Raw genomic sequence first — 21,881 nt, 5'->3', positions numbered from 1 at the left:
ATCTGAAACTATAAAGGGACAAAGAATTAAGGAAAAAAGTCATACAGTTTTAAGTTCAAATTTGAGTTCATTGGGATTGGGGGCGTGTGAGTAGAGTTTTCTTATACTTAGGAAAATCCAATGGTAATCTTAAATTTGGCTATAAATTTACCATTTCTAATTGTAGATCTGCAATATAGATTCCCAAAATAAAAAGTTTAGAAAAGACCTCTTTGCCCTTTATTACACCATTTTTTGTGCCCCAACTTTGGTGCCTTCTCCAAACGGCAGACTCCTTAATACAGGAGCCGCTTTGATGACAACTTTGACTAGAGTGTAGATGCTGAGAGCTTTTACTCTCCATTTCTCTTCCTTTTACAATTCAAAGCTGTGTAATTAGAGATCCATATCAGCAAATGCCTGAATTTTCCACCTCGTCTCAGAATTGAATTTGCAAAGAAGGTATCGCTGTTAAATTACTTGCCACCTAAATCCTTTTTCGTTTTTCGCCAAAGATTTTTAACCATCAACTGGTTTTCTGGACAAGGGATTAAAAAGTCCCCAAAACAGCAGGATCAAAATCATTTTGCCTAAACAAAGAGATTGAATTAAGTCTGTTGAATGGACTCTGCTTTCCTTGTGCTATGAGACTGCAGTGTGAAATGTTATACATCCTCTGTCTGCCAGTTCTGGTTCTGCTCATTATATATAAAAAGCTCCTCCATCGCATTTTCAGCTTCCTTTTTTTTCTTTTCTTTTCTTTTTTTTTTTTTTTTGCTGTACGCGGGCCTCTCACTGTTGTGGCCTCTCCCGTTGCGGAGCACAGGCCCCGGACGCGCAGGCTCAGCGGCCATGGTTCATGGGCCCGGCCGCTCCGCGGCATGTGGGATCCTCCCGGACCGGGGCACGAACCTGTGTCCCCTGCATCGGCAGGCGGACTCTCAACCACTGCGCCACCAGGGAAGCCCCCTTTTTTTTTCTTTTAACAGAAATGCTGGCATGCAACTTACCTCCAGGAATAGCTCAGAGCTGATGCTCTCAACTTAGTCATGAGAATTACATTTCTCTCCTCTTTGGAAGTATTCTCCCCCAGTCTCTGTAATCATGACCCCATAAGAGCTAGGCGATTGCAGTTAAAATGAAACATATAGTTTTGTAGAACATATAGGAAGCAGACTACTTCATATAGGAAGGAGAAATCACGTTGTTGATTTCTCATATCAACAATACGCCCTTACATTCTAAGCCACAAGAAATATTTATCTATAAGGACGTCTCTTCCCTTGAAAAGGAGGGTTTTATACGTAAAGCTCAGATCCAGTATATAACATTAAAAAGCATGCCTGTATATTTCTTATGTTGAAAATGTTTTCAAATAATGACTATAACTTATAAGAATGGTAGAACATTTTTACACAGTTTTCATGTTGAAAAATACCTACTAGTAGGAGTTATAAAACATATTGAAAAGAATCCAAGAGCACTCTTGAATAGGCTTTTATTTCTCATCATATGATGCTATTTCTGAATCTTTTACACAGTCAGTTTTGAAAATGAAAACATTGTTTTTCCTTTTCAGAGAAATGATAAGATTAATTTACCTGTTGAAATGAGCAAAGCAGAAGAATTATGAGGTTCTGCCTGTTATTTTGTTAACACCGTATAAACCAGTTATGTATTTTCAAAAGGATGCTTTCCAAATCTTGTACTTAATGATCATGTCCTTGGTAGGAGTACATATGCCCGACTCCCTACTTTCTCAGCCCACATCCCCAGAGTTGTGTTTACTTACAGAAGCGCAGTTTTCAGACTTGTCTTCCACAAAACCAATTTGGCACGGCGTCCTCTGATTCTGCAGCCAGTAGTCTGTAGATTCCAGCAGGCTGTTGCTGCGGAGAACCTGAGGGAACCAAGACAAACTTCTCAGTGTTACTGGCAAGATTTTCTATTTAAACGAGGAACTCTTTTCTGAAGAATCTGTAAGTGTTTTGTTTGCCTCAGAGCATCTGGATATTACAAAAAACTTCCAGGATAACAGCACCTCTAGAATGTGTAAAATATTCAACCAGGAATCCACTTTAGAGGGATACATTGAAGTGAATACTGTTGTTTCTTCTCTCATCTAATTCAACATCTGGAAACTTCAGTGTACCTGTGACTTTCGCATAATTTGCAGTGAAGTGATTTTTTTGGGGTATGGTTCAATTGGCAATAGGGAATCAAACTTCATTGAAGTGTTGGAACTCTTTTACATTCTATAATATGAAAATTTTCGATTAAAAAATGTAGTTTCTATTACTCAGCCATAAAAAGAAACGAAATTGAGCTATTTGTAATGAGGTGGATAGACCTAGAGTCTGTCATACAGAGTGAAGTAAGTCAGAAAGAGAGAGACAAATACCGTATGCTAACACATATATATGGAATTTAAGAAAAAAAAATGTCATGAAAAACCTAGGGGTAAAGCAGGAATAAAGACGCAGACCTCTTAGAGAACGGACTTGAGGTTATGGGGAGGGGGAAGGGTGAGCTGTGACAGGGCGAGAGAGAGTCATGGGCATATACACACTAACAAACGCAGTAAGGTAGATAGCTAGTGGGAAGCAGCCGCATGGCACAGGGATATTGGCTCGGTGCTTTGTGACAGCCTGGAGGGGTGGGATGGGGAGGGTGGGAGGGAGGGAGACGCAACAGGGAAGACATATGGGAACATATGTTTATGTATGACTGATTCACTTTGTTATAAAGCAGAAACTAACACACCATTGTAAAGCAATTATACCCCAATAAAGATGTAAAAAAATAAAAAAATAAAAAAATAAAATAAAAAAAAGAATAAAGAGAATCCTTTCAAAAAAAAAAATGTAGTTTCTCCATTTGGTGCAATACTGTTACCGAAATTATGATTCTTTAGTTCTTCAGCTTTGATAATATATCTGTGAAATAGGGCACAGTTCTTCTAGAACACTTAGGATACTATATTAAATTTTAAAATGATTAGGAATAAGTAAGTGTCTTACAACAACCCTTTCCCTTGTAGAAGCAGTATGGTAAAGCAAAATCAATTTCAATACATAAATGAACAACACCGACTGTGATTTACAAATGCCTTGTTTCTGGGCTTTGATTTTAAAGCAATGAAGAAAAATTGCATTTCTGAGCCAAAACATTCTGAAGATTCAATCTCATAAACAAACAAATGACTCAACTTCTGATGTGCCTTAACTCTATTCAAATATTGTATAGGATTTTTCTCATCTTATATAAGATTTCCAATGCTCTCCTGGTACCCTCTGCTTTATTAAGGTACATGTCCGCTACTATTTGACAACTACCTTCACTTAATTAATATAACACATTTAATCAGTTTGGTTAATGCCACAAAAATAGAATGACACTTCAATTACATTTCATTTGCACAGTGAAGGATTGTCTTCTTTTGTTCTATAAAGATAAAAGTACATTAATTTTTGTCTCTGCATGTTGAGTTAACCAAATATGTCTGACACATTTTTGTATAACATTTTTGTTTCAGCTAAGTGATATTATTACTTTTAAAATATTTTTCCCACTCAATGTTTATTATTCCTGGAGATGACAAATTTTCATCATTCTTTTCCAGAACAGTACAAAGAGACACTTTGATGAGAAGGTAATTGAATGACGAACTTCAGTTATCAGTGCAGACTCAAGTTGGCAATGCCAAGATTTTATCTAAACTGTGGTTCTTAAAGTGTGAGCTGGGACCCCCTAGGGGTCACTGAGATCTTTCAGAGAGTCCAGAAGTCAAACTATGCTTATTATAATACTAAGATTTTATTCACCCTTTTCATTCGAATTATCTCACGAGTACTCAGTGGAGTTCTCCAGGGTCCACACGAGGTGTGATGGTGTAACAGGCTGACTGCAGAAGCAAATAGGAGAGTCTAGCTGTCTTCTTTTAAGTCAGATATTAAGAAGATTTGCTAAAAATGTAAGATGAAATTACTCTTCTCATTAAAGTGTTTTGTTTTGGAAAACATAGATATTTTCCATAAAAATATGTATGTTAACATGTAATGTGTTTGTTGTTTTAAAATAATTTTAAAATAATAAATTATGGTTATTTAAATTGTTACTGTTATTTTAAAATTACACATATTTAGAATTTTCTTAGCTTTTTTTCTATGAATTATAACTTTATATAGCTTCTTTAAGTTTCAGTATTTTCATTTCTTTCTATGTGGCTTCAGACTTCATCAAAATATGCTGAAAATACAATTTAGTATATAGCAAAAGCTGTTTTTTATAATTTTTATTTTATATTGACGTATAGTTGATTAACAATGTTGTGTTAGTTTCAGGTGTACAAAAAAGTGATTCAGTTTACATGTATCTATTCTTTTTCAACTTATTTTCCCATTTATGTTATTACAGAGTATTGATATATCAACCCCAAACTCCCAATTTATCCTTCCCTGCCACCTTTCCCCTTTGGTAACCACAAGTTTGTTCTCTAAGTCTGTTTCTCTTTTGCAAATAAGTTTATTTGTATCATTTTTTTTGATTCTGCAAGTAAGTCAGACAAAGACAAATATCATATGATATCGCTTACGTGTGGAAATTTTCTTAGCTTTAATTTATAATATGGAAAATATCAATAAGTATAAACCCTACAATCAGAAGCTTCATGAGGTCCCCCAACATTTTTAGAGTGCAAAGGAATTTTGATTCCAAAAAAATAAAATTGAGAACCATTGATCTAGACTAACTTTATTTAAAGAAGAAAAAGCTTCTCAGTCCACCTCCTCCACTGCCATTCACTTTTACTTTCAGCATATTTAGAATAGAATTTAAGAGACTGGACATTAGTGATCTAACTGCGTTGAAATCTAAACCTGGTCATTAGTAGCAGGAAGACCTTAGGTGGTTGCCTAAAATCTTGAGTCTAGGTTTCTACACCCGTGAATGGAGAGAGTAACACCCACCCGGTGGTGGGATCATTGGGGTATTCAGTGAGATGACAAGTGTCAAACGCTTCAGCATGCAAGATGACAAGTCATCCTCTCAATACATGGTTCTCATTGTTACTATTTGATACGAACTTCAAAGGAAAATAGAAAATTGGAAGCCTTTGCCTGAAATTAGTGGATTGAAAGCATTTCAGATGGATGAAGACAAATTTTCTTCAGCAAATATTCTGACCTAAGGTGTAACTTCAGTTCAACATTTTGTAGTATTACTGGTTTCAGCTACTATTTTTTGTGTGGTTAGAATGTGCTGGGAAATGTGTTACATTTTTCATATATTTATCTATTACTTTTAAATTTAGTCCTTAGTGCAGTACTATAAGGTAGGAATTAAAGAGAAGGATCTTCATGGCAATTGTCATTTTGCAGATGAAGACCTTGAGGTTCAGAGAGATTTGAGTTCCTGCCCCAAGCTGCTCAGAGCTGGACTTTGAATTTGGTTTTGAAGGTACCAAGTCTGTGAGTGAACTCAGTTAACAGTGTTGCCTTGCATAACCCCTACAGATGGGTGTGATTTGGGGTATGTTTCTGAAGCGTTTTGTGCCTCTAATTTTTGTAAACATAACTACGTTTACTCTGCATCATAATAATGTTAGAGATTTTAAATGGAAGCATCAAATGAGCATACCAGTTAAGAATACTTTGCAATGCAGTTTAATAACTCCTCTGACTAAAAAGCCCTTCTTAGCCATTTCAAAGCTCACTCCACAGAAATTAGGCCCTGGACCTTTTCTGTATTCTAACGTATTCAAGGCACATGTATCATGGTTGCAACAAACTGTGTGTCAACAGGAGAAAACAACTGCCCCTGATCGGAGCTTATGAATTATTCCTGTCTTAAGTCAGCCCTAAGGGGGGGGCAGAGTTCAGACACAATTCACTTAGGTCTTCCAGAAAAGTGGTGGGCTGGACTGGCATATTTTCCGGGTGAAACGCAGAGAGTCAGAGATGCAAATGCCGAAAGGCATCACCCTGACACTTCCACACTGCAAGATTCCCAAGGCCATGAAAAAGACTGTCTCATGGTGAGGCTGACTGAGAGAATTGTCAGCTACCTAACAGATTTCTCCCGTGTTGAACTTCTCTGATATAGGGAAATAGCACAGAAAGATTAATATGTTGAGTCTTCTACTATAAGGGCATTTTTTGCACCTATTTTAAACATAAATAATAACTAAACATATACAAAGATCTTGTTCTGCCCTATCCTAAGAGGGGGGAAAAAGTCGACAGCTTTATGGACCTGCTTACTCAGTGGAAAATGCTAGAAAGACTTCCCACTTGGCTATTCCATATCCTTTGGATCCTGAGTGTCTTCTCAAATGTCCATCTTTGCTTTAGAGGAAACAGAAATGTCAGAGCGAGGAAGTGAAATTTAAAGTGCCACCTAAATCTTTCAATTGCTTAAGAGCAAATGTTTTGAGGAGAACATCTTTCGTGAAAATATTCATTCACGGTGTAATTTTAAAATGTGAATTTTATTCATCATAATTTAAAAAATAGTTTATTTGATCTTATCAATAATTAAAATACATTTCATTGATATTTAGAGATTATTAATTATTTAATACTTATATTCATTCATTATTGACCAAAAAATAATACATTTAATTGAGAACTCTCTGGGCTAAGGCCCTAATAGATGTTATCTGAATTAAACTTCTAGACTTACGAGGTAGAATTTGAGGGCTAATATGTGAAATGCGCTTAAAACAGCGCTTGGCATATAGCAAGTGTTCAATAAACATTTGCTATTATAAAAATTATTATTCTGTTTGCCCAGACTTAGAGGGGCAATAATTTTCTTGTTAGTGGAGAGCTAGCATTTGAGCCAGGCTCTCTGGTCCCAAAGCCCCCATTAGGCATGGCTCCATTGCAAGCTGGTAAAGTCACATAATTTCTCATCCTTGGATTCTACCAAACACATGTTTATGCATTTATCCACCTCTCCCTCACGGGCCTGGTCTGGGTGGTCAGGAGCTTTGAGCTCCAGCCTGACCCTACTGTCTGTGTGGTCAGGCTACCCAGCAGCTCCCAGCCTCCGTTTGTCCTTTGTATACAATTAAATCCTGTGATCTGAAGGGCCATATTCTACATGGAACTTCAGTAATTCTCTGCCTTCCTCCTCCTTTCATTTCTTCTGCTGTTCCAACTCCCAAATACATTAAGAGCCAAATAAGCAAAGAAAATAAAAATGCAGCTTTCAGTAAACCACTTAGAATCATACGTTAAGCGATTTTAACCCGTGAAAAGCTTTTGGTGTAATGGTTTAGCCAAGCCATTAGAAAAAGAGGAATGCTTGAAAGAAGAATATGTGCTTGAGAATTTAATGATTTTGAAGCTTTATGAATCTAATCTCCCTGCTGAGACAGTCACTTTGTGATGGCGGGGAGGGAAAGAGAAAACTCACCAGGCTCTCAATGTCTCATTCATTTATCTGCTATTTTTAGCTGCAGGTTCAATTATTTCAGATGAAGAGCTAATAACAAACATGCTGTGCATTCAATAGTTTGAAATAACAAGGGCACATTTTCTCTTAGAATTTCATGAGTGTCCTAAGCGATGGAGAAAGAGTGTTCTGCTCTCTTGTACAGTGACTTTCCTCTTTTATCTAGAGAAGCAAGTTGTAGGAATTTAGTATTGATATGGCATGAGGAGGGGAAAATGGACTCCTGGTAACCTGGACACAGCTCTAAACATTGCTGGGCAGAAAAAAATAATAGTAATTAGATTGGAGAAGACAGTAATTTAAGGTTAGTCACAGAGGTTTGGAGACAGAGCTGATATTCTCTTCCATCTCATCACTTACTGAGTGATCTTGGGCAAGTCATTTAACCTCTGCAGGACTTAGTTTTTGCATTTATTACAGGAGGATGATTACAGGCACTTCAAAAAGTTATTCCAAGGCTCAAATAAGAGAAGGTTCATGAAGGATCTACCCTCTTAACCGAGTAGGTAATTGATAGGGGATGGCTTTTATTATGAGAATGCAGTAAAGTTTAGAAAACACATTTTCCATCTTAGCATTGTCTTGATCTCCGCACAGCACCTGGCGGTTTCTCTTTACTTGTATTTGTGGGGCTGCATTCGTATTTTACCCCTCTCGCTTCTCTCATCTCCTCCTTCACTCACTATTCAGTCAACAGAGGTTCATTGAACTCTTTAGATGTTTGACACTGGGAATATTAAGATGAACGAAATGACTGCTGTGCCTTGGGAATTAAACTCTAAGAGGGGAGAACAAGCGCTGACTGGCCCGTGATAGAGAAAGCAGGTGCTATGATCAGGACGATCCGTGTCAGAGATCACCCAGGATGGAGCAGCTGGTTCAACCTGCGGAAGGTTGAGACTGTGCACTTGACCCTCATGTCAAGTTGAAAGATGCGTCTGAGTTGTCTGGGGATGTTGGAGAAGGTTGGGAGAACATGTCTCTCTTTCTAACTAGCTTTCCTCTCTGATGCCTAAAAGGGAGTATCCCCTCTGCATAGGGCCTCAGCGTGTTGCTCTTTCCACCCCTCACAACCCTTTTCCTCGGAGATCTTATTGACTCTCTGGGTACTAATTCCCACCTGGGGGGATGACTCACTGGTCTACGACTTCATCTTTGACCTTTCTCTAGAGCTTGGCTTTTCACAGTTTTAGCTGTTAGTTATTTTTCTTGGATCTCCTGCTGTCACCTTGGACTCTTTGTGTCTAAACCCAAACCCTTTCCTCCCCAATTCCGGCCCTTAAAAGAAACCTGACTCCCTGACTTCTGTATTTGCAGTTAATGGAAGAACAATTCTCTCCTACCCTGGCTTGAAACGTCTGTGCCATCTGGAACGCCTCTTTATCTGTTTCTAGTCTTATATTTTGCTCTAATTTTTTCTTTAATTCACTTAACATTTAAGTACATGCTATAGGCTAGTCTCTGGATAATACAATAGTGAATAATGCAGACCCGATCTCCACATTTTTGGAACTTAAAATCTGGCGTGGAAATCCAGCAGTAAATAAAGGAGCACTGAAATACACTTCACACACTTTTAATTATAAATCGTGGTAGGTAGTATAAGGAAATTCAACATGATGCAGTGATAGAGAATAAAAGAGATGGGATGATACTTGGGAAGGGCAATTAGGGAAGGCTGGACACCCACAGGGTCCTTAACAATTACAATTGTTAACGTTGTAATGGTCTGTCTCTTCTATCTCCTTCACCCCTTGCCTCTCAAATCCATCTAGCTTACTGAAACCAGAATCAGAGATAAGTTCTAGCCTTTGAAGACAAACCTGATTTCAAATTCCGGTTTTTCCATTAATTAACTGTGCAACCTAAGGCGGTCACTTAACCTCTTTGAGACTCAGTTTTTCCACCTACAAAATGAGGTCGGTGTTGCACTCACAGTGAGGAATTCTTTTAGTAGACATTAAAAATACGAAACACACACAGTATCTGACGACTTGAGGTGTTCACAAACAGTGAATAGTGAATAATAAATAGCTATTATCACAAATATGATTACTGATGTTATGTAATTCTCTCCCAAGCCCTTAACCTCAACTGATTAATTGACCCAATAAACATTAGCATTGTACCATCTATTCCTACTGGAAACCAGACCAGGCCCTGGGGAACAAGGAAGGACATATTTGCTCAGTGAGCCCCAAATTTTATGGGCTTATTGTCAAACTATGGCCTAGTATTCAAGACAGAACCTAATTCAGCTCCCACCTGTTAATCATTTCATGAATAGGTATTAAGCTCCAATGTTCAGGATACTGAACTATGCCCAGTTTAGGTGTTTTCCCGGCTTTGTCGCCAATACTTTCTCTGCACACACCCTCTGCTAGAATCTCCCACTTACTAAAAGAGCTCCAACTTCTAGACTTTATAATGTACATGCTTTTCCTCATATCTTTCCACCAGCTCCCTGAACTTTTTCCCAGAAGTTCCTTCCCAGCTATCAAGATATAATTGAAACCAACCCCTTTTCCCTATTAAATGTTTCTTCTTCATGATGAAAACAATTTTTTATCTCAGAATTTTGGAATGTGCATGCATGTCTTGTCCTTCCCATTAGATGATATGAGTATTATTTCTGCAAGGCTTTTGTTTTCCTCAGAGATTTTATGGAAAGTTTACAAAGAATTTTTATGTTGAGCAAATTCCCATTTTCTACTTCTGTACTATCAAATATTGTCAGATTTTATTTTCTGATAATTGTAAGTATAATGATGTTAAGAAGCATCAAAGCCCTTAAAGAGAAAAATTTCAAACACAAAATGCTACATTTGCCTAATGCATGTATCATGATTAATGATGGAATGGAAAATTAATTGAATAATGTCATCAGAACAATGAACTCATTCTTCAAAAGCAGAGATTTATCGTTCCCCCAACCCCAAACAGGTAGACTCAGAGAAGTTAAGATGTGTTGGGATTTTGAGACATTGACTCCCTCAGCTGTCTGGAGGCTGGAGAGAACCTGGGTTGTCCATTCCAGGGCAAGCGCCTCTGGCCATCTGCTTATTCAAGAGTTCCAAACAAATATCATTTTTAAAAATATGTATAATAATGTGGAAAAGATTTGGAAACACCGTCTAAAGAAATCATGCTTTCAAATGTTGCACTTCATTTTCATGAATGTGTGCTGGAGATGAGGAAGGAAAAAGCAAGAGGAGCGATAAAATGAAGGAAGCCAGATAAGTGCATTAATAGAGTTCTGAGCAACCCTCAGAGAAGAATCTCCAGGCCCTTATTGCTGTTCTAGCCGTTTTCTAGGAAACTCAATTAAATTTTTCTTACACAAAGAGATTGTAATGTGAGCAGGGCAATTAGATTTGCATAGTGAGTGGTAAAGATGGCAGAGAGTTGATAAGAATGATGTTAGGGAAGAATGAAGGCAGCTATTCATCAGATATTATTACCTATTTGCTCTGCAATAAACAGTGGCATCTCTACTGCTGGTAACATTTTCTTCATAGAGATATCACATCCCTATAAAATTCACCCTTTTATCAATTACAGGAAAACATCTGTAAAAAATACAAACACATGGAGGCTAAATAATACGCTGCTAAATAACAAAGAGATCACTGAAGAAATCAGAGAGGAAATCAGAAAATACATAGACACAAATGACAATGAAAATACGATGACCCAAAATCTATGGGATGTAGCAAAAGCAGTTCTGAGAAGGAAGTTTATAGCAATACAATCCTACCTCAAGAAACAGGAAATATCTCAAATAAACAACCTAACCTTACATGTAAAGCAATCAGAGAAAGAAGAACAAAAAACCCCCAAAGTTAGCAGAAGGAAAGAAATCATAAAAATCAGATCAGAAATAAATGAAAAAAAATGAAAGAAACAATAGCAAATATCAATAAAACTAAAAGCTGGTTCTTTGAGAAGGTAAACAAAATTGACAAACCATTAGCCAGACTCATCAAGAAAAAAAGGAAGAACACTCAAATCAACAGAATTAGAAATGAAAAAGTAACATTTTTCATTTCGTTTTCAAAAGTAACAACTGACACTGCAGAAATACAAAGGATCATTTTGTGTAATTTTACACACTTATTTTATGTTGAGTTAATCTGTGCGTTAGTGAACTTTTTGGAGAACTCTGTAATCTTTTGTTTTCCACTCTGGGATATGATACCTTTTCATTACCTCACAGAGAAACTCTATTGCTTATTTAAAGCACACTGAACTCCTAAAAAGAGACGAGGAAACAAACTGGAAATTAAATTATTGTGTGGAGGGAAAAAAGTGGCATAGAAAACTCAGTGGTTTCGTCTCAGTTTCTCAGAAGGTTGAATTAAATGTTAAGATAACATTTTCCTTTCAATGATGATTCTTCTGGCTGACTGCCTGACGTTTTATGTATTTAGCCTCCTTTGACAAAAGGGGGAAACTGTTTCCAAAGTATGAATAATCATGTTTGATTATTCATAGGACATATTCTGCAATGATCATCTGGTTGGATGTGAAACATTCTTGCATTACACGACTAAAACCTAGTACAGTTTGGAAATCTTGTAATTGATTATTACAAAAGTATTGGAAAACAATGGAGTTCTTTTAAGGCCTTGGAACTAGCAATTCTCCACTGTCAAGGAGCAGATCAAAGGCATAGATGGTTTGGAAGTTTGGGAAGGAAATGCTTAGCAGCGGATCTGCAATTCTTTCTCTCTTTACTGTGGAGAATGGTGGGAGGGAATACCCCCAGAGAAGAAAGAAGGTGACATTCTCATATCTCGTTATAAACATACTAACCTCAAGATAAACTGTACTCTTATAGAGAGAGAGTCCTTATCTATGGGATGCTTTTAGCAATCCTGGTCGAACTAAGCTTGCCTCTGGGAAATAAATATGAAATATACTGATTTATAAATATTTCTGACAAATGTCACACATGCAAGTAACTGAGTATAAAATGGAAATGTTTCACGAACAAAAGGGCTCTCTTCTTTGAAATTAATGTCCCCATGTATGTAATCTGGAGACTTTGTATATTAACCAGGCACAGAGTTTATCCTAATGTGGCAAGAAATGAACTAGGTAGACAGTTTCAGATCTGCCTTTCTTGTGCCACACAATTACTCTGTCCTGGAAGCTACATTGTATATCAATGCAATCACAAGAAAGGTATAAGAGCACAGAGGGCAATTCAGCAGTATCAAGCCATGCTTGTTTACTTCTGCCACATCACACTTCAGCCAGTCGGCTGGCTGAAGAATGCTTTGAAAGTTGATCAGCGCTTTCTCCACATGAAAAGGAAAACCAAGTTTGAGTCTCAAGTATAAAATACAAGAGTTTCAAACACAGATATACTCAGGAAATGCTATTATAGTATAATTTATGAATGGTCTGATTTAAAGAGAGTCAAATTAGACATACATGGAGGACAGCTGATTAATTGTTATTTAATTGCTATTTAGATGCAGTATAATGCTGTCACGTTGATATGACCAGTGATGGAAATGTGATTTTTAATGTTAGGAGAAGCAAAAGATAAGAAAAAACGCACATGTAGGAAAACACATGATGTGTATCTAGACCTACCATTGACTTTGTATGATTTTTCTGCAAAGTGTAAGTAGCGCGGATTTTGCTGTTCATCAAAGGGAGAGTGGATTTGGCCACCTATCCCTTGAGTACTGATGTGTACCTTTGGCCTTTGGCAATTATAAGAAAGTGGCATTTCTCATTTCTTGACTCTTCCTTGGAAGAAGCTGCTGGGAACAACTACCTTCTAAGATGTCAGCATATGGACACATGATTTGCTAAGGTTCACACCTGCTTCTTGGATAGTCCTCATTCTGGAGAGTGTGAGCCCTCATCTGGATCTTTTAGGGCAGGTCTCCTTCTCAACATGTAGAGATAAGCCTGGTAAATGTGGGCATGCCCATGACAGGGCTCATTTTCAGAGATTCATGAGCCAGAAGGCCCCTATGGAGGACTCTTCAAGTTTATCTGAGCCAAATCTTTCCGTCCCATTCTGGCAGAATTGAAAAGTGGGCACTTTTATCAGAAGGGTGAGCCTGGCCAGATACAGGGAAGGTGGATGCTGTTAGGACTGGTGGGGAACATGGTGTTTACTGCCGGCTACAAGGCTGAGAGGGTTGCTTACATGGAGGACGGAAGGGAAAGAGATGAGAACTTTAAGGCTAGTGATGGGGAACCCTGGGATGGTATGATATTCTAAAGGCCCACAGAGAGGAAAGAGAGTTTTGAATGCCAGATTAGATATTTAAAAAAATTTAGACCCCCTCTCAGTTTTGGATGGAGATATTGAATACCTAATATAAAGGTTTGGTGTAATTGCAATAATTCAGGAAAAAAGATCACTTGCCTAGTTTCAATAGTGCAACATCACTCTCAATTCCACAAAATATTTTAAGCTATTCTGGGTTTTCAGAGTCCTACTTTTTGGTTAAAAAAAAAAAAAGAAAGAAAAGGAAAGGCACTGCAAAATCCTTCCAGGAGTTCTTCACACACAGCAAAAAGGACGCTCAAGGAACGGAGCTGTAGAGAACAGAATAAGACTAGCATATTGGAGTCTCAAGTACTCTATATAGCAATTGTTGGCAGGAAGGAGAGGTGGTGTGGAGTCCTGAATAGAAGTCTTGACTTTTGAAGTAAGAAGCTGAATCATATTCAAACTGCAAAGTGAGCCATAATTGCTGGTTTGCAACAAAGTTTCCCACGTAAGATTACTGAATTGACATTTTCCAAAGAATAAACTCGCCATGTAGCACATATAGCCCCACCTCTCTAAAGTTCAGTGTGGACCAGCCTGCTTTAAAGGCAAGAGAAGACATTCATCATTTCAACCTGCTTTTGGTGAAGGCAGAGGAAATTAGTCTCCACCAGAGCCCGCATCATCTTTGTTCTGGCCTCAGTGCAACCTTGAAGCCTCCAGGATGTCAGTGTGGCTCAGCACATGAGGAAGTTTCCTTAGGCAGTCAGCGAAATGGCCCCCAGAGAGAATTCTGTGGCTGGCTCTTTAGATGCAGCTTGGCTGAATCTGAACCTGTGAACTCACTACCTTGTCTCTTAGCTCTTCTTCCTAATGACCTCAATGACACCACCACTCATGGACGTCTTGGTTCAAATAGTCAGAGTTCGTGGTTCTGTTCAACTCTCAATGTCATGGAGACCTATTGACCTTGACTTCCAAATGTGTCTCATCAGAGTTCGTTTTTCCCTCCTCCCACTGCCTGTATACAGATTCTGCCTCTCTTTTCCCTGCTTCCCTATCCATTTCAGCTATGCTTCCCCTGGCATCCCAGACTCCACTCTCCCTTTGCTCTAAGGAATTATCTTTAGAACTACTATATTAACCATCTTCAAATACCACTTTTAGTAAGACAACTATTTCTTTTTTTTTTTAAAGGTCGTTTTATTGCTGGACAATGCACACTTTTCTTTTTAAAAATTTATATATATGTATTATATATACATATTATATAATAGATACATATTTTTTTTCCCCAGCACCACACAGCATGTGGGATCCTAGTTCTGTGACCAGGGATCGAACCCGTGATCCCTGCATTGGAAGTGCAAAGTCTTAACCACTGGACCGTCAGGGGAGTCCATACTGTCTAATTCTTTTCTTAAAAATCTCCCTGTTTCTTCAATGCCCCTGATTACTCCTGCAGGAGGGCAATAAAACAAGACACCTAGCAGTTTAACAAAATTTGGATAGGCCATTCTCTGGTATCAAAATCTGAGCCTGAAAATCACTACCAGGTTGCTTGATCAGAAGAGAGTATTTATAGAGCTCTGAGTAATTTACATTTCAGAGGGAAAAGCTTTGTGTCTTCCTTCTATAGAAAGGTGGCTATGGCTCAATTATGCTGGCTTTGTATTAAATTTTATTTATTTAGTTATATATTTTTAAAAGCCCTTCCTTCCTTTAAAGAAACACTTTCTAGGGCTTCCCTGGTGGTGCAGTGGTTGAGAGTCCGCCTGCCGATGCAGGGGACACGGGTTTGTGCCCCGGTCCGGGAAGTTCCCACATGCCGCGGAGCGGCTGGGCCCGTGAGCCATGGCCGCTGAGCCTGCGCGTCTGGAGCCTGTGCTCTGCAATGGGAGAGGCCACAACAGTGAGGCCCGTGTACCACAAAAAAAAAAAAAAAAAAAGAAAGAGTTTCTTCAAATACAGAATATTATAGCTATTTTCCATCATGTACTTCCTAGAATTAATACTGAGACTTTTGGCCAAGAGCAGTATAATTCTGACTAATAAAAATGTCTTTAGAGATATGGATCAGATTCTGAAAAAGCTTCTCAGTTTGTATGCTCATGTCTGCACACATTAATTGAATTGCTTTTGTTAATTACATGTCATCAAAATGATATGGGCTTAGATGAAAATGTATATTACAGAGTAGGATGAAACATCAAGGGGCTTCCATTCTGTTCTTCAGATGTATCTGTGCCACTGTTGACAGCAAATTTAAGTCAGTTTAAAGGAGGTCAGTCACACCAAAGAATGCTCTTGAAACTTCAGAGAGCTGATCAGATGTCATATTAAGATCAAACTTTGCCTCTGGGAAACTGAAATGTTATCAGCCTGCTGCCTTTGATAAGTCAAAGTTTAAGGTGGATTTAATTAACATGACATAAAAAGAGAAGGCTTTTGAGGTATTGATTCTTCTCCAACAATTCTTTCCTACATGAATCCTATTCAGAGACTTGGTTCCACTATATCCCAAGTTACAAATCTTCAGTCCATCAAGTAAAGCATGCATTGAAAATGTCCAGCTATTGTGGAAATATGGCATTGACTATAATGCTTTCAAACTAGAGGAAAGTCTAACAGATACTCAACACAATGAAGGCACAATGCACGCTACGTCAAGATTCGTTTTTAAATTTTACTTACATAAATTTTGCCCTTGTATAAAGATTATTTACTTGGAACTAGTAATTATTGAGCACCAACTATGTGCTAAGGACTTACACAAAACTTTCTGTATATAAACGTCACACCAACCCTAAGACATCTGACTCAGAGAAGTTACATCACTGGCCTAAGATCACACAGTAAAAAGAGAAACCTGGAATTTAACTCAGGACTTTGGATTCCAAGTCCAGCTTTGTTACACAACATTTCACTACCTCCCTTTAGATAACAGATTTTGATTTATTATAGAGACAATATAGGGACCTTTCACTTAGTGTTTAACAGACATAAAAGGATAACATTTATAATAATTTAGCTCATTTAATGGAAAGTCCCTATGATTCAGTTTCACAAAGGTGGTTGCATTTGTCTTGTAAGGAAGAATTGTCCTATGAGAGGAGGAAACATCAGGGAATGTCCGTGTGAGATACAATTTTAAGAGATACCACAGAGAGCTCCAGTATTCCTTGTCCACCAGCAGCTCTCTTTCTTTCTCTCAATTTTTTTCTGGCAATATTTAGAATTCTATCATTTAAATGCATTATTTTACATACATTAAAACTTCCCCTGGGTCTTGGTGCTCATTAAATTAGGGTGACATAGGGGTTAGCTTACATCCCAACTTGGATGGATTGATGCTTTTTGATGAATGGAATTCTGAAATCATGTCCAGGCTCAATGAGCTCAGTTGTCAATGTCAGTTAAGGGAGGGGGCAATCGAACTAGTTTAGCAGTAGTAGTAGTTAAGTAAAAATAGATTTTATTTTTGCAGTCACTATTTTATTGTGATTGCAATTTTATTGCTTTATTTTAAGCAATCACTAACACCTCAGTGTGAATTTATCTGATAACTTTCTTAGCGCTTAGAGGAAGGGGAGAAGGAAGAGAAAGAATAATTCTGAAGCTAGAGCTGGGATAATGGTATAACATTGTGCATACCAGGGAACTTTTGAGAGCAAAAGGGGAGTCTATCCACAAAATTCCAGGAGAGTGTATATATAGGCTGTGACTAGATGATATGGTAATCTTAGCTCTGGGGAAAGACTTACTGATAAAAACATATATTAAGGAGTTAATAAGTCCTTCAAATAAGACCACCAAAGTCTTTTTCCTGATGATATGGCTTTTTCACTGCTATGGTGTCCAGTGACCATTTTTCCCTAACAAGAAAATTGCACCTGGGTAGGATTCCCAAAAACCTTAGAGATTCACTGTGAAGCACACGGCACATGAAATACATTTGGTCAATTTGCAATTTTTCAGAGGCTGATTATTCAACTAATGCATTATCTTCTGGAGCCTTGTTTCATTTCTTCCACTGATTAATTTAACAATATATCAGTTCTGATAAGAAGGTTTGATGGGGAAGAAGATGAAGCTATTACATGAAATGAGTTTGGGGAATTACCAATAGACTTCAATTATCCATGTTACTCTTATAGAAGGTTGACTGACTGTGAAGAGTGGTGATTCAGCTGGACAGCCTTGCTATTTCTAAGACAGAGCTGCCCTTATTCTTTTTGTCACTTTTGTATAGTGCATTTGTGAACATATAGATCCTCACTTCCCCAATCCCATTATCTGTGATTAATGCAATTAAAAATATAATCATGATCACTTAAATCAGCTTGCAGTAATATATAATAATAAAATAAAGGAATTAAGTCTCAATATTCATGCCTTTCACTGAGGGCCCATGTTCCTGATACAAAGAAGAGAAGAAACACAGGTGAGCTACTTTTTTGAAGGCAAGGAAAACAGCTATAGCCCACATGGTGTATGACACGTGGCATATATGGCTACTAAATTGTCTTAAAATGCAATTAGTATGTAAGCTTAAGAGAATTTTTAAAATGAAAGGAATGTGCTATGAATATTAGAAAGATATTGCCAGTACTCAAAAGTATTGACTTCTCCTGCATTAATTTGTAACAATCCTTCCTAAATTTAGTTGGATAATGTCTTTACTCATTCAAATCTTAATCATAGCTCAAAGTCCAAATTAAGATGCACTCGTCTATCTTGAGATATGCCTGTGTAGTTACCTCACATAATTATTTAACTTATTAATTACTGTTTGACTTTTCACATGAGAAACCAGTATTATCTCCCACACTAGACTGTAAATTCTTCCAGACCAGGGGCCATTTGTGATCTATCCTTGTATCTTTCCTCAGGATGTAACAAAGTTTTAAAAGTATTTGGATTGGACTGTACGGAATTACCCATATTTGATTGTTTTCTTTCTTTGTGGTACGCGGACCTCTCACTGTTGTGGCCTCTCCCGTTGCGGAGCATAGGCTCCGGACGCGCAGGCTCAGCGGCCATGGCTCACGGGTCCAGCCGCTCCGCGGCATGTGATATCTTCCCGGACCGGGGCACGAACCCACGTCCCCTGCATCGGCAGGCGGACTCTCAACCACTGTGCCACCAGGGAGGCCCCTATTTGATCATTTTTGATCCATAAAAAAGTCAGTTTCATATGATTCAACCTAATACTAGTTGTTCTAGAAATAATTGTGGAATGAGTAGAATTATATTTAAAACTTTAAATTCATATATATATATATATATGAAATAATTTAGAATAGATGACTGAATTTTTATCTTACTTTTTCTAGTAGCTGCCCAGTCCCAAACAGTTCTATTAGTTCATTAACTTCCAGACAAGATTTTTAAAAAATGAATATGACTACCTATTTTCTAGGGAAATAAGCATGATTGAGATAACAGATAATAAAGTACTAACTCTCTCAGCACGGTAATGCCAATATTGAATTTTTTTTCTGGCACTGCTTACTTGTTGATAAAATCATTCTTTAGAATACTATTAGTTGTAGGTAATCATTATTTTGAGTGCTTACAATATGCCAGGCACTGTTCTAAACATTTCACGTCTGTAAACTCATTGACTCTGCACCTCAACTCTGTGAAGTGGGTAATATTATCTTTTTTCAGATGAGCAAATTGAGTCATGAAGAGGTAATTTGCTTGAAATCACACAACTAGTAATTATAGAACCGGGTGTCAAATTCAGGCAGTCTGGCTTCAATCTTTCTTTTAAATGCCGCTGGAATTCTAATCAATAGAAATAGAGTTATTTAAAAATTAGAATAAATTAAAAATCATTTAGCCTTATGAAAGACATAGCATCCAGTGAAGACTTTATAATTTAGAGTTACAGAGTTGAATAGACCATACCTAGGGCTTGAAAACATGCTGCTTTAGTTCTTTCATAAGTAATTCAAAGTCATTTTGAATTGTAGTGCCTCAGTTTTCTACATTAAAAACTGGAATTCATAGTACGGAATCCTCTATAAGAATTTTATGAGGATCATATAACACATGATAATAAGAATCCTTAATTAATCAGGCAGGTATATTTTTATATTTGGTTATGAATATATGCATAAAAATATTTTGTAAAATTATGTTTAATGCTACTTTTTTATAATCAATATATGTTTTCTAATGAAGATATTTGTTTTCTTTGGTACTTAAAAACTATACAAAATCATACAAGCAGAGAATACATAAGGCTGCTTAACTGGGTACAGTAATCAATAAATTGAAATATATACATATATAATGCACATTATGTATACGTAATTATATATACTTATACAATATGATTAGTAAAAGAATTTATCTTAATTTATAGCTATAAGTACTTTTTATAATTGAACTTTGTTTTAACAATAAATGAACTAATCCAGTGTGATTTCCTCTAAGTTTTCACGAAAAGGAACACACTTTTCTCTGGAATTCAGCATCAAATAGTGATAAAAGCATTAGATGAGGAAGTGGGCATTTGGCTTTAAATTTCTGGGCCTGAAGTTGGATTGGCTGGAAAAATCGGACAATTAAATTAGATGATTTTATGTTGCTCAAATGACAACTTTCTGCAAGTGTCTTAAAGCAAGACTTGTTTTTCAGTTCTAAAATTTATACTCCAGGAAATGCAAGTCTGTTCCTAATAAAATAATCAGGCATACCCTTCCCTTTAAGAAAATAGCAAGAAGAGAGGAGCCATGAATTTTTCTTAGATATAGACTTAGGAGCTTAATATAATAAGTTGGGCCATTCAAAACCTGTGAAGATTTTTCTACAAGGAGATCCAAGAAGCCGTCAATCATGGCTATGTTTGGAAAGAGTTACTAGAAAAAGTTGGAGGTGTGGTGAAGCACTGGAGGCTTAGAATTTTTAAATCAGACGTTTCTGAAATGCTTGAGTTTTCTGATCATTTTCATGAATTAGATTTTTGAATGTCATCAGGGGGTTGTCCTGGGGAGCAAATTGTGGGTGATTTTGTGGTGTGTTTTTGTTGCTGTTCCTGCTTTAGAAGAAGTGCTTGAAAAGTCAAACTAAAGTAGTGTTCAAGTTCAATCGGTGAGAGGAGAGTGGTGTTAGGCAGTGTTACCTTCTTACACGCAGTGATGGAGCTCCCCAAGCTACTTCCCGAGCTGCCGCTGGCGCTGCCCTGCTGCAGTTCCGGAACCTCATACATCAGGGGTGACTCCAGCTCGCTGTTTGTGCCCCAAAACACAAAAGAGAACACATTCTGGTGAATCATCTCCATATTCAGAAAGAAAGAAGCATGATGTGGTTTTATGGAAAATCATCTTTTCAGATTGTGCTGAACACTGCAAACCCTCCTGCTGACATTGATGCTTGCCTCTTCGTTGGTTTCACTTTTGTAATTTGTGGAAGCACTATGACCTATTCCATTGTGAATATAAAATTGCGACCCATCACCTTCCAGTGTAGGTGGATGGACACAGTGCATCTGCATGACTTCTAGCAGGGTTGACATCTTTTCTTAAGCAAGCAGTTTTAAAACCCAAGTAATATCCTTTCAATTTTCACATTAATTCTGCTCGGCCAAAATGGACGCATAAAAATTACTTATTTTGGGCTTCCCTGGTGGCGCAGCGGTTGAGAGTCCGCCTGCCGATGCAGGGGACACGGGTTCGTGCCCCGGTCCGGGAAGATCCCACATGCCGTGGAGCGGCTGGGCCCGTGAACCATGGCCGCTGAGCCTGCGCGTCCGGAGCCTGTGCTCCGCAAGGGGAGAGGCCACAACAGTGAGAGGCCCGCGCACCGCAAAAAAACCAAAACCAAAACAAACAAACAAAACAAAACAAAAAACAAACCCAACTCATTTTATTTTTTAAAATGAGGGAAAAACATAATTTTAACTGGGAGGCAGGGTGGTACTATGAAATGAACATGAGCTTTAGAAAACACAGGTCATCTCTTTATAATCTCTGTGGCTGGGGATGGTATCTTAACTTCTCTGTCTCCATTATTCTAGACTTATATCCTTTTCCCCTATTTCTGTCAAATCTTGGTGGGCTTGACTATATACGGGGCTGTATAAATATTTTAAAAGATTTGAAATTATTTCTGCAGCCTCAAGATGTGATATAAATTGAAATTATTTTTAGAAAATATTTTTAGAATATTTATAAATATTAAGATTCAGAGG

General features: G+C 37.6%; 1 protein-coding gene across 1 annotated transcript in view; it reads right to left on the bottom strand.

Moving 5' to 3' along the window:
* The window catches only part of SPHKAP (SPHK1 interactor, AKAP domain containing), a 93,075-nt gene extending 72,103 nt beyond the window's left edge, over nt 1-20,972 (bottom strand). Inside the window, exons 1-2 of the mRNA XM_060152455.1 lie at nt 20,814-20,972; nt 1,772-1,879 (exon numbers count right to left, since the gene is read on the bottom strand). Of these exons, the coding sequence (XP_060008438.1) occupies nt 1,772-1,879; nt 20,814-20,972 (267 nt within the window). The remainder of the gene's footprint in view (nt 1-1,771; nt 1,880-20,813) is intronic.
* Between the last annotated feature and the right edge of the window lie 909 nt (nt 20,973-21,881).

This window comes from Lagenorhynchus albirostris, chromosome 6 (assembly GCF_949774975.1).
Source record: "Lagenorhynchus albirostris chromosome 6, mLagAlb1.1, whole genome shotgun sequence".
Classification (NCBI taxonomy): domain Eukaryota; kingdom Metazoa; phylum Chordata; class Mammalia; order Artiodactyla; family Delphinidae; genus Lagenorhynchus; species Lagenorhynchus albirostris.
Note: the sequence above shows the minus strand (reverse complement) of the source record. Positions and strands in the feature narration are given on the sequence as shown.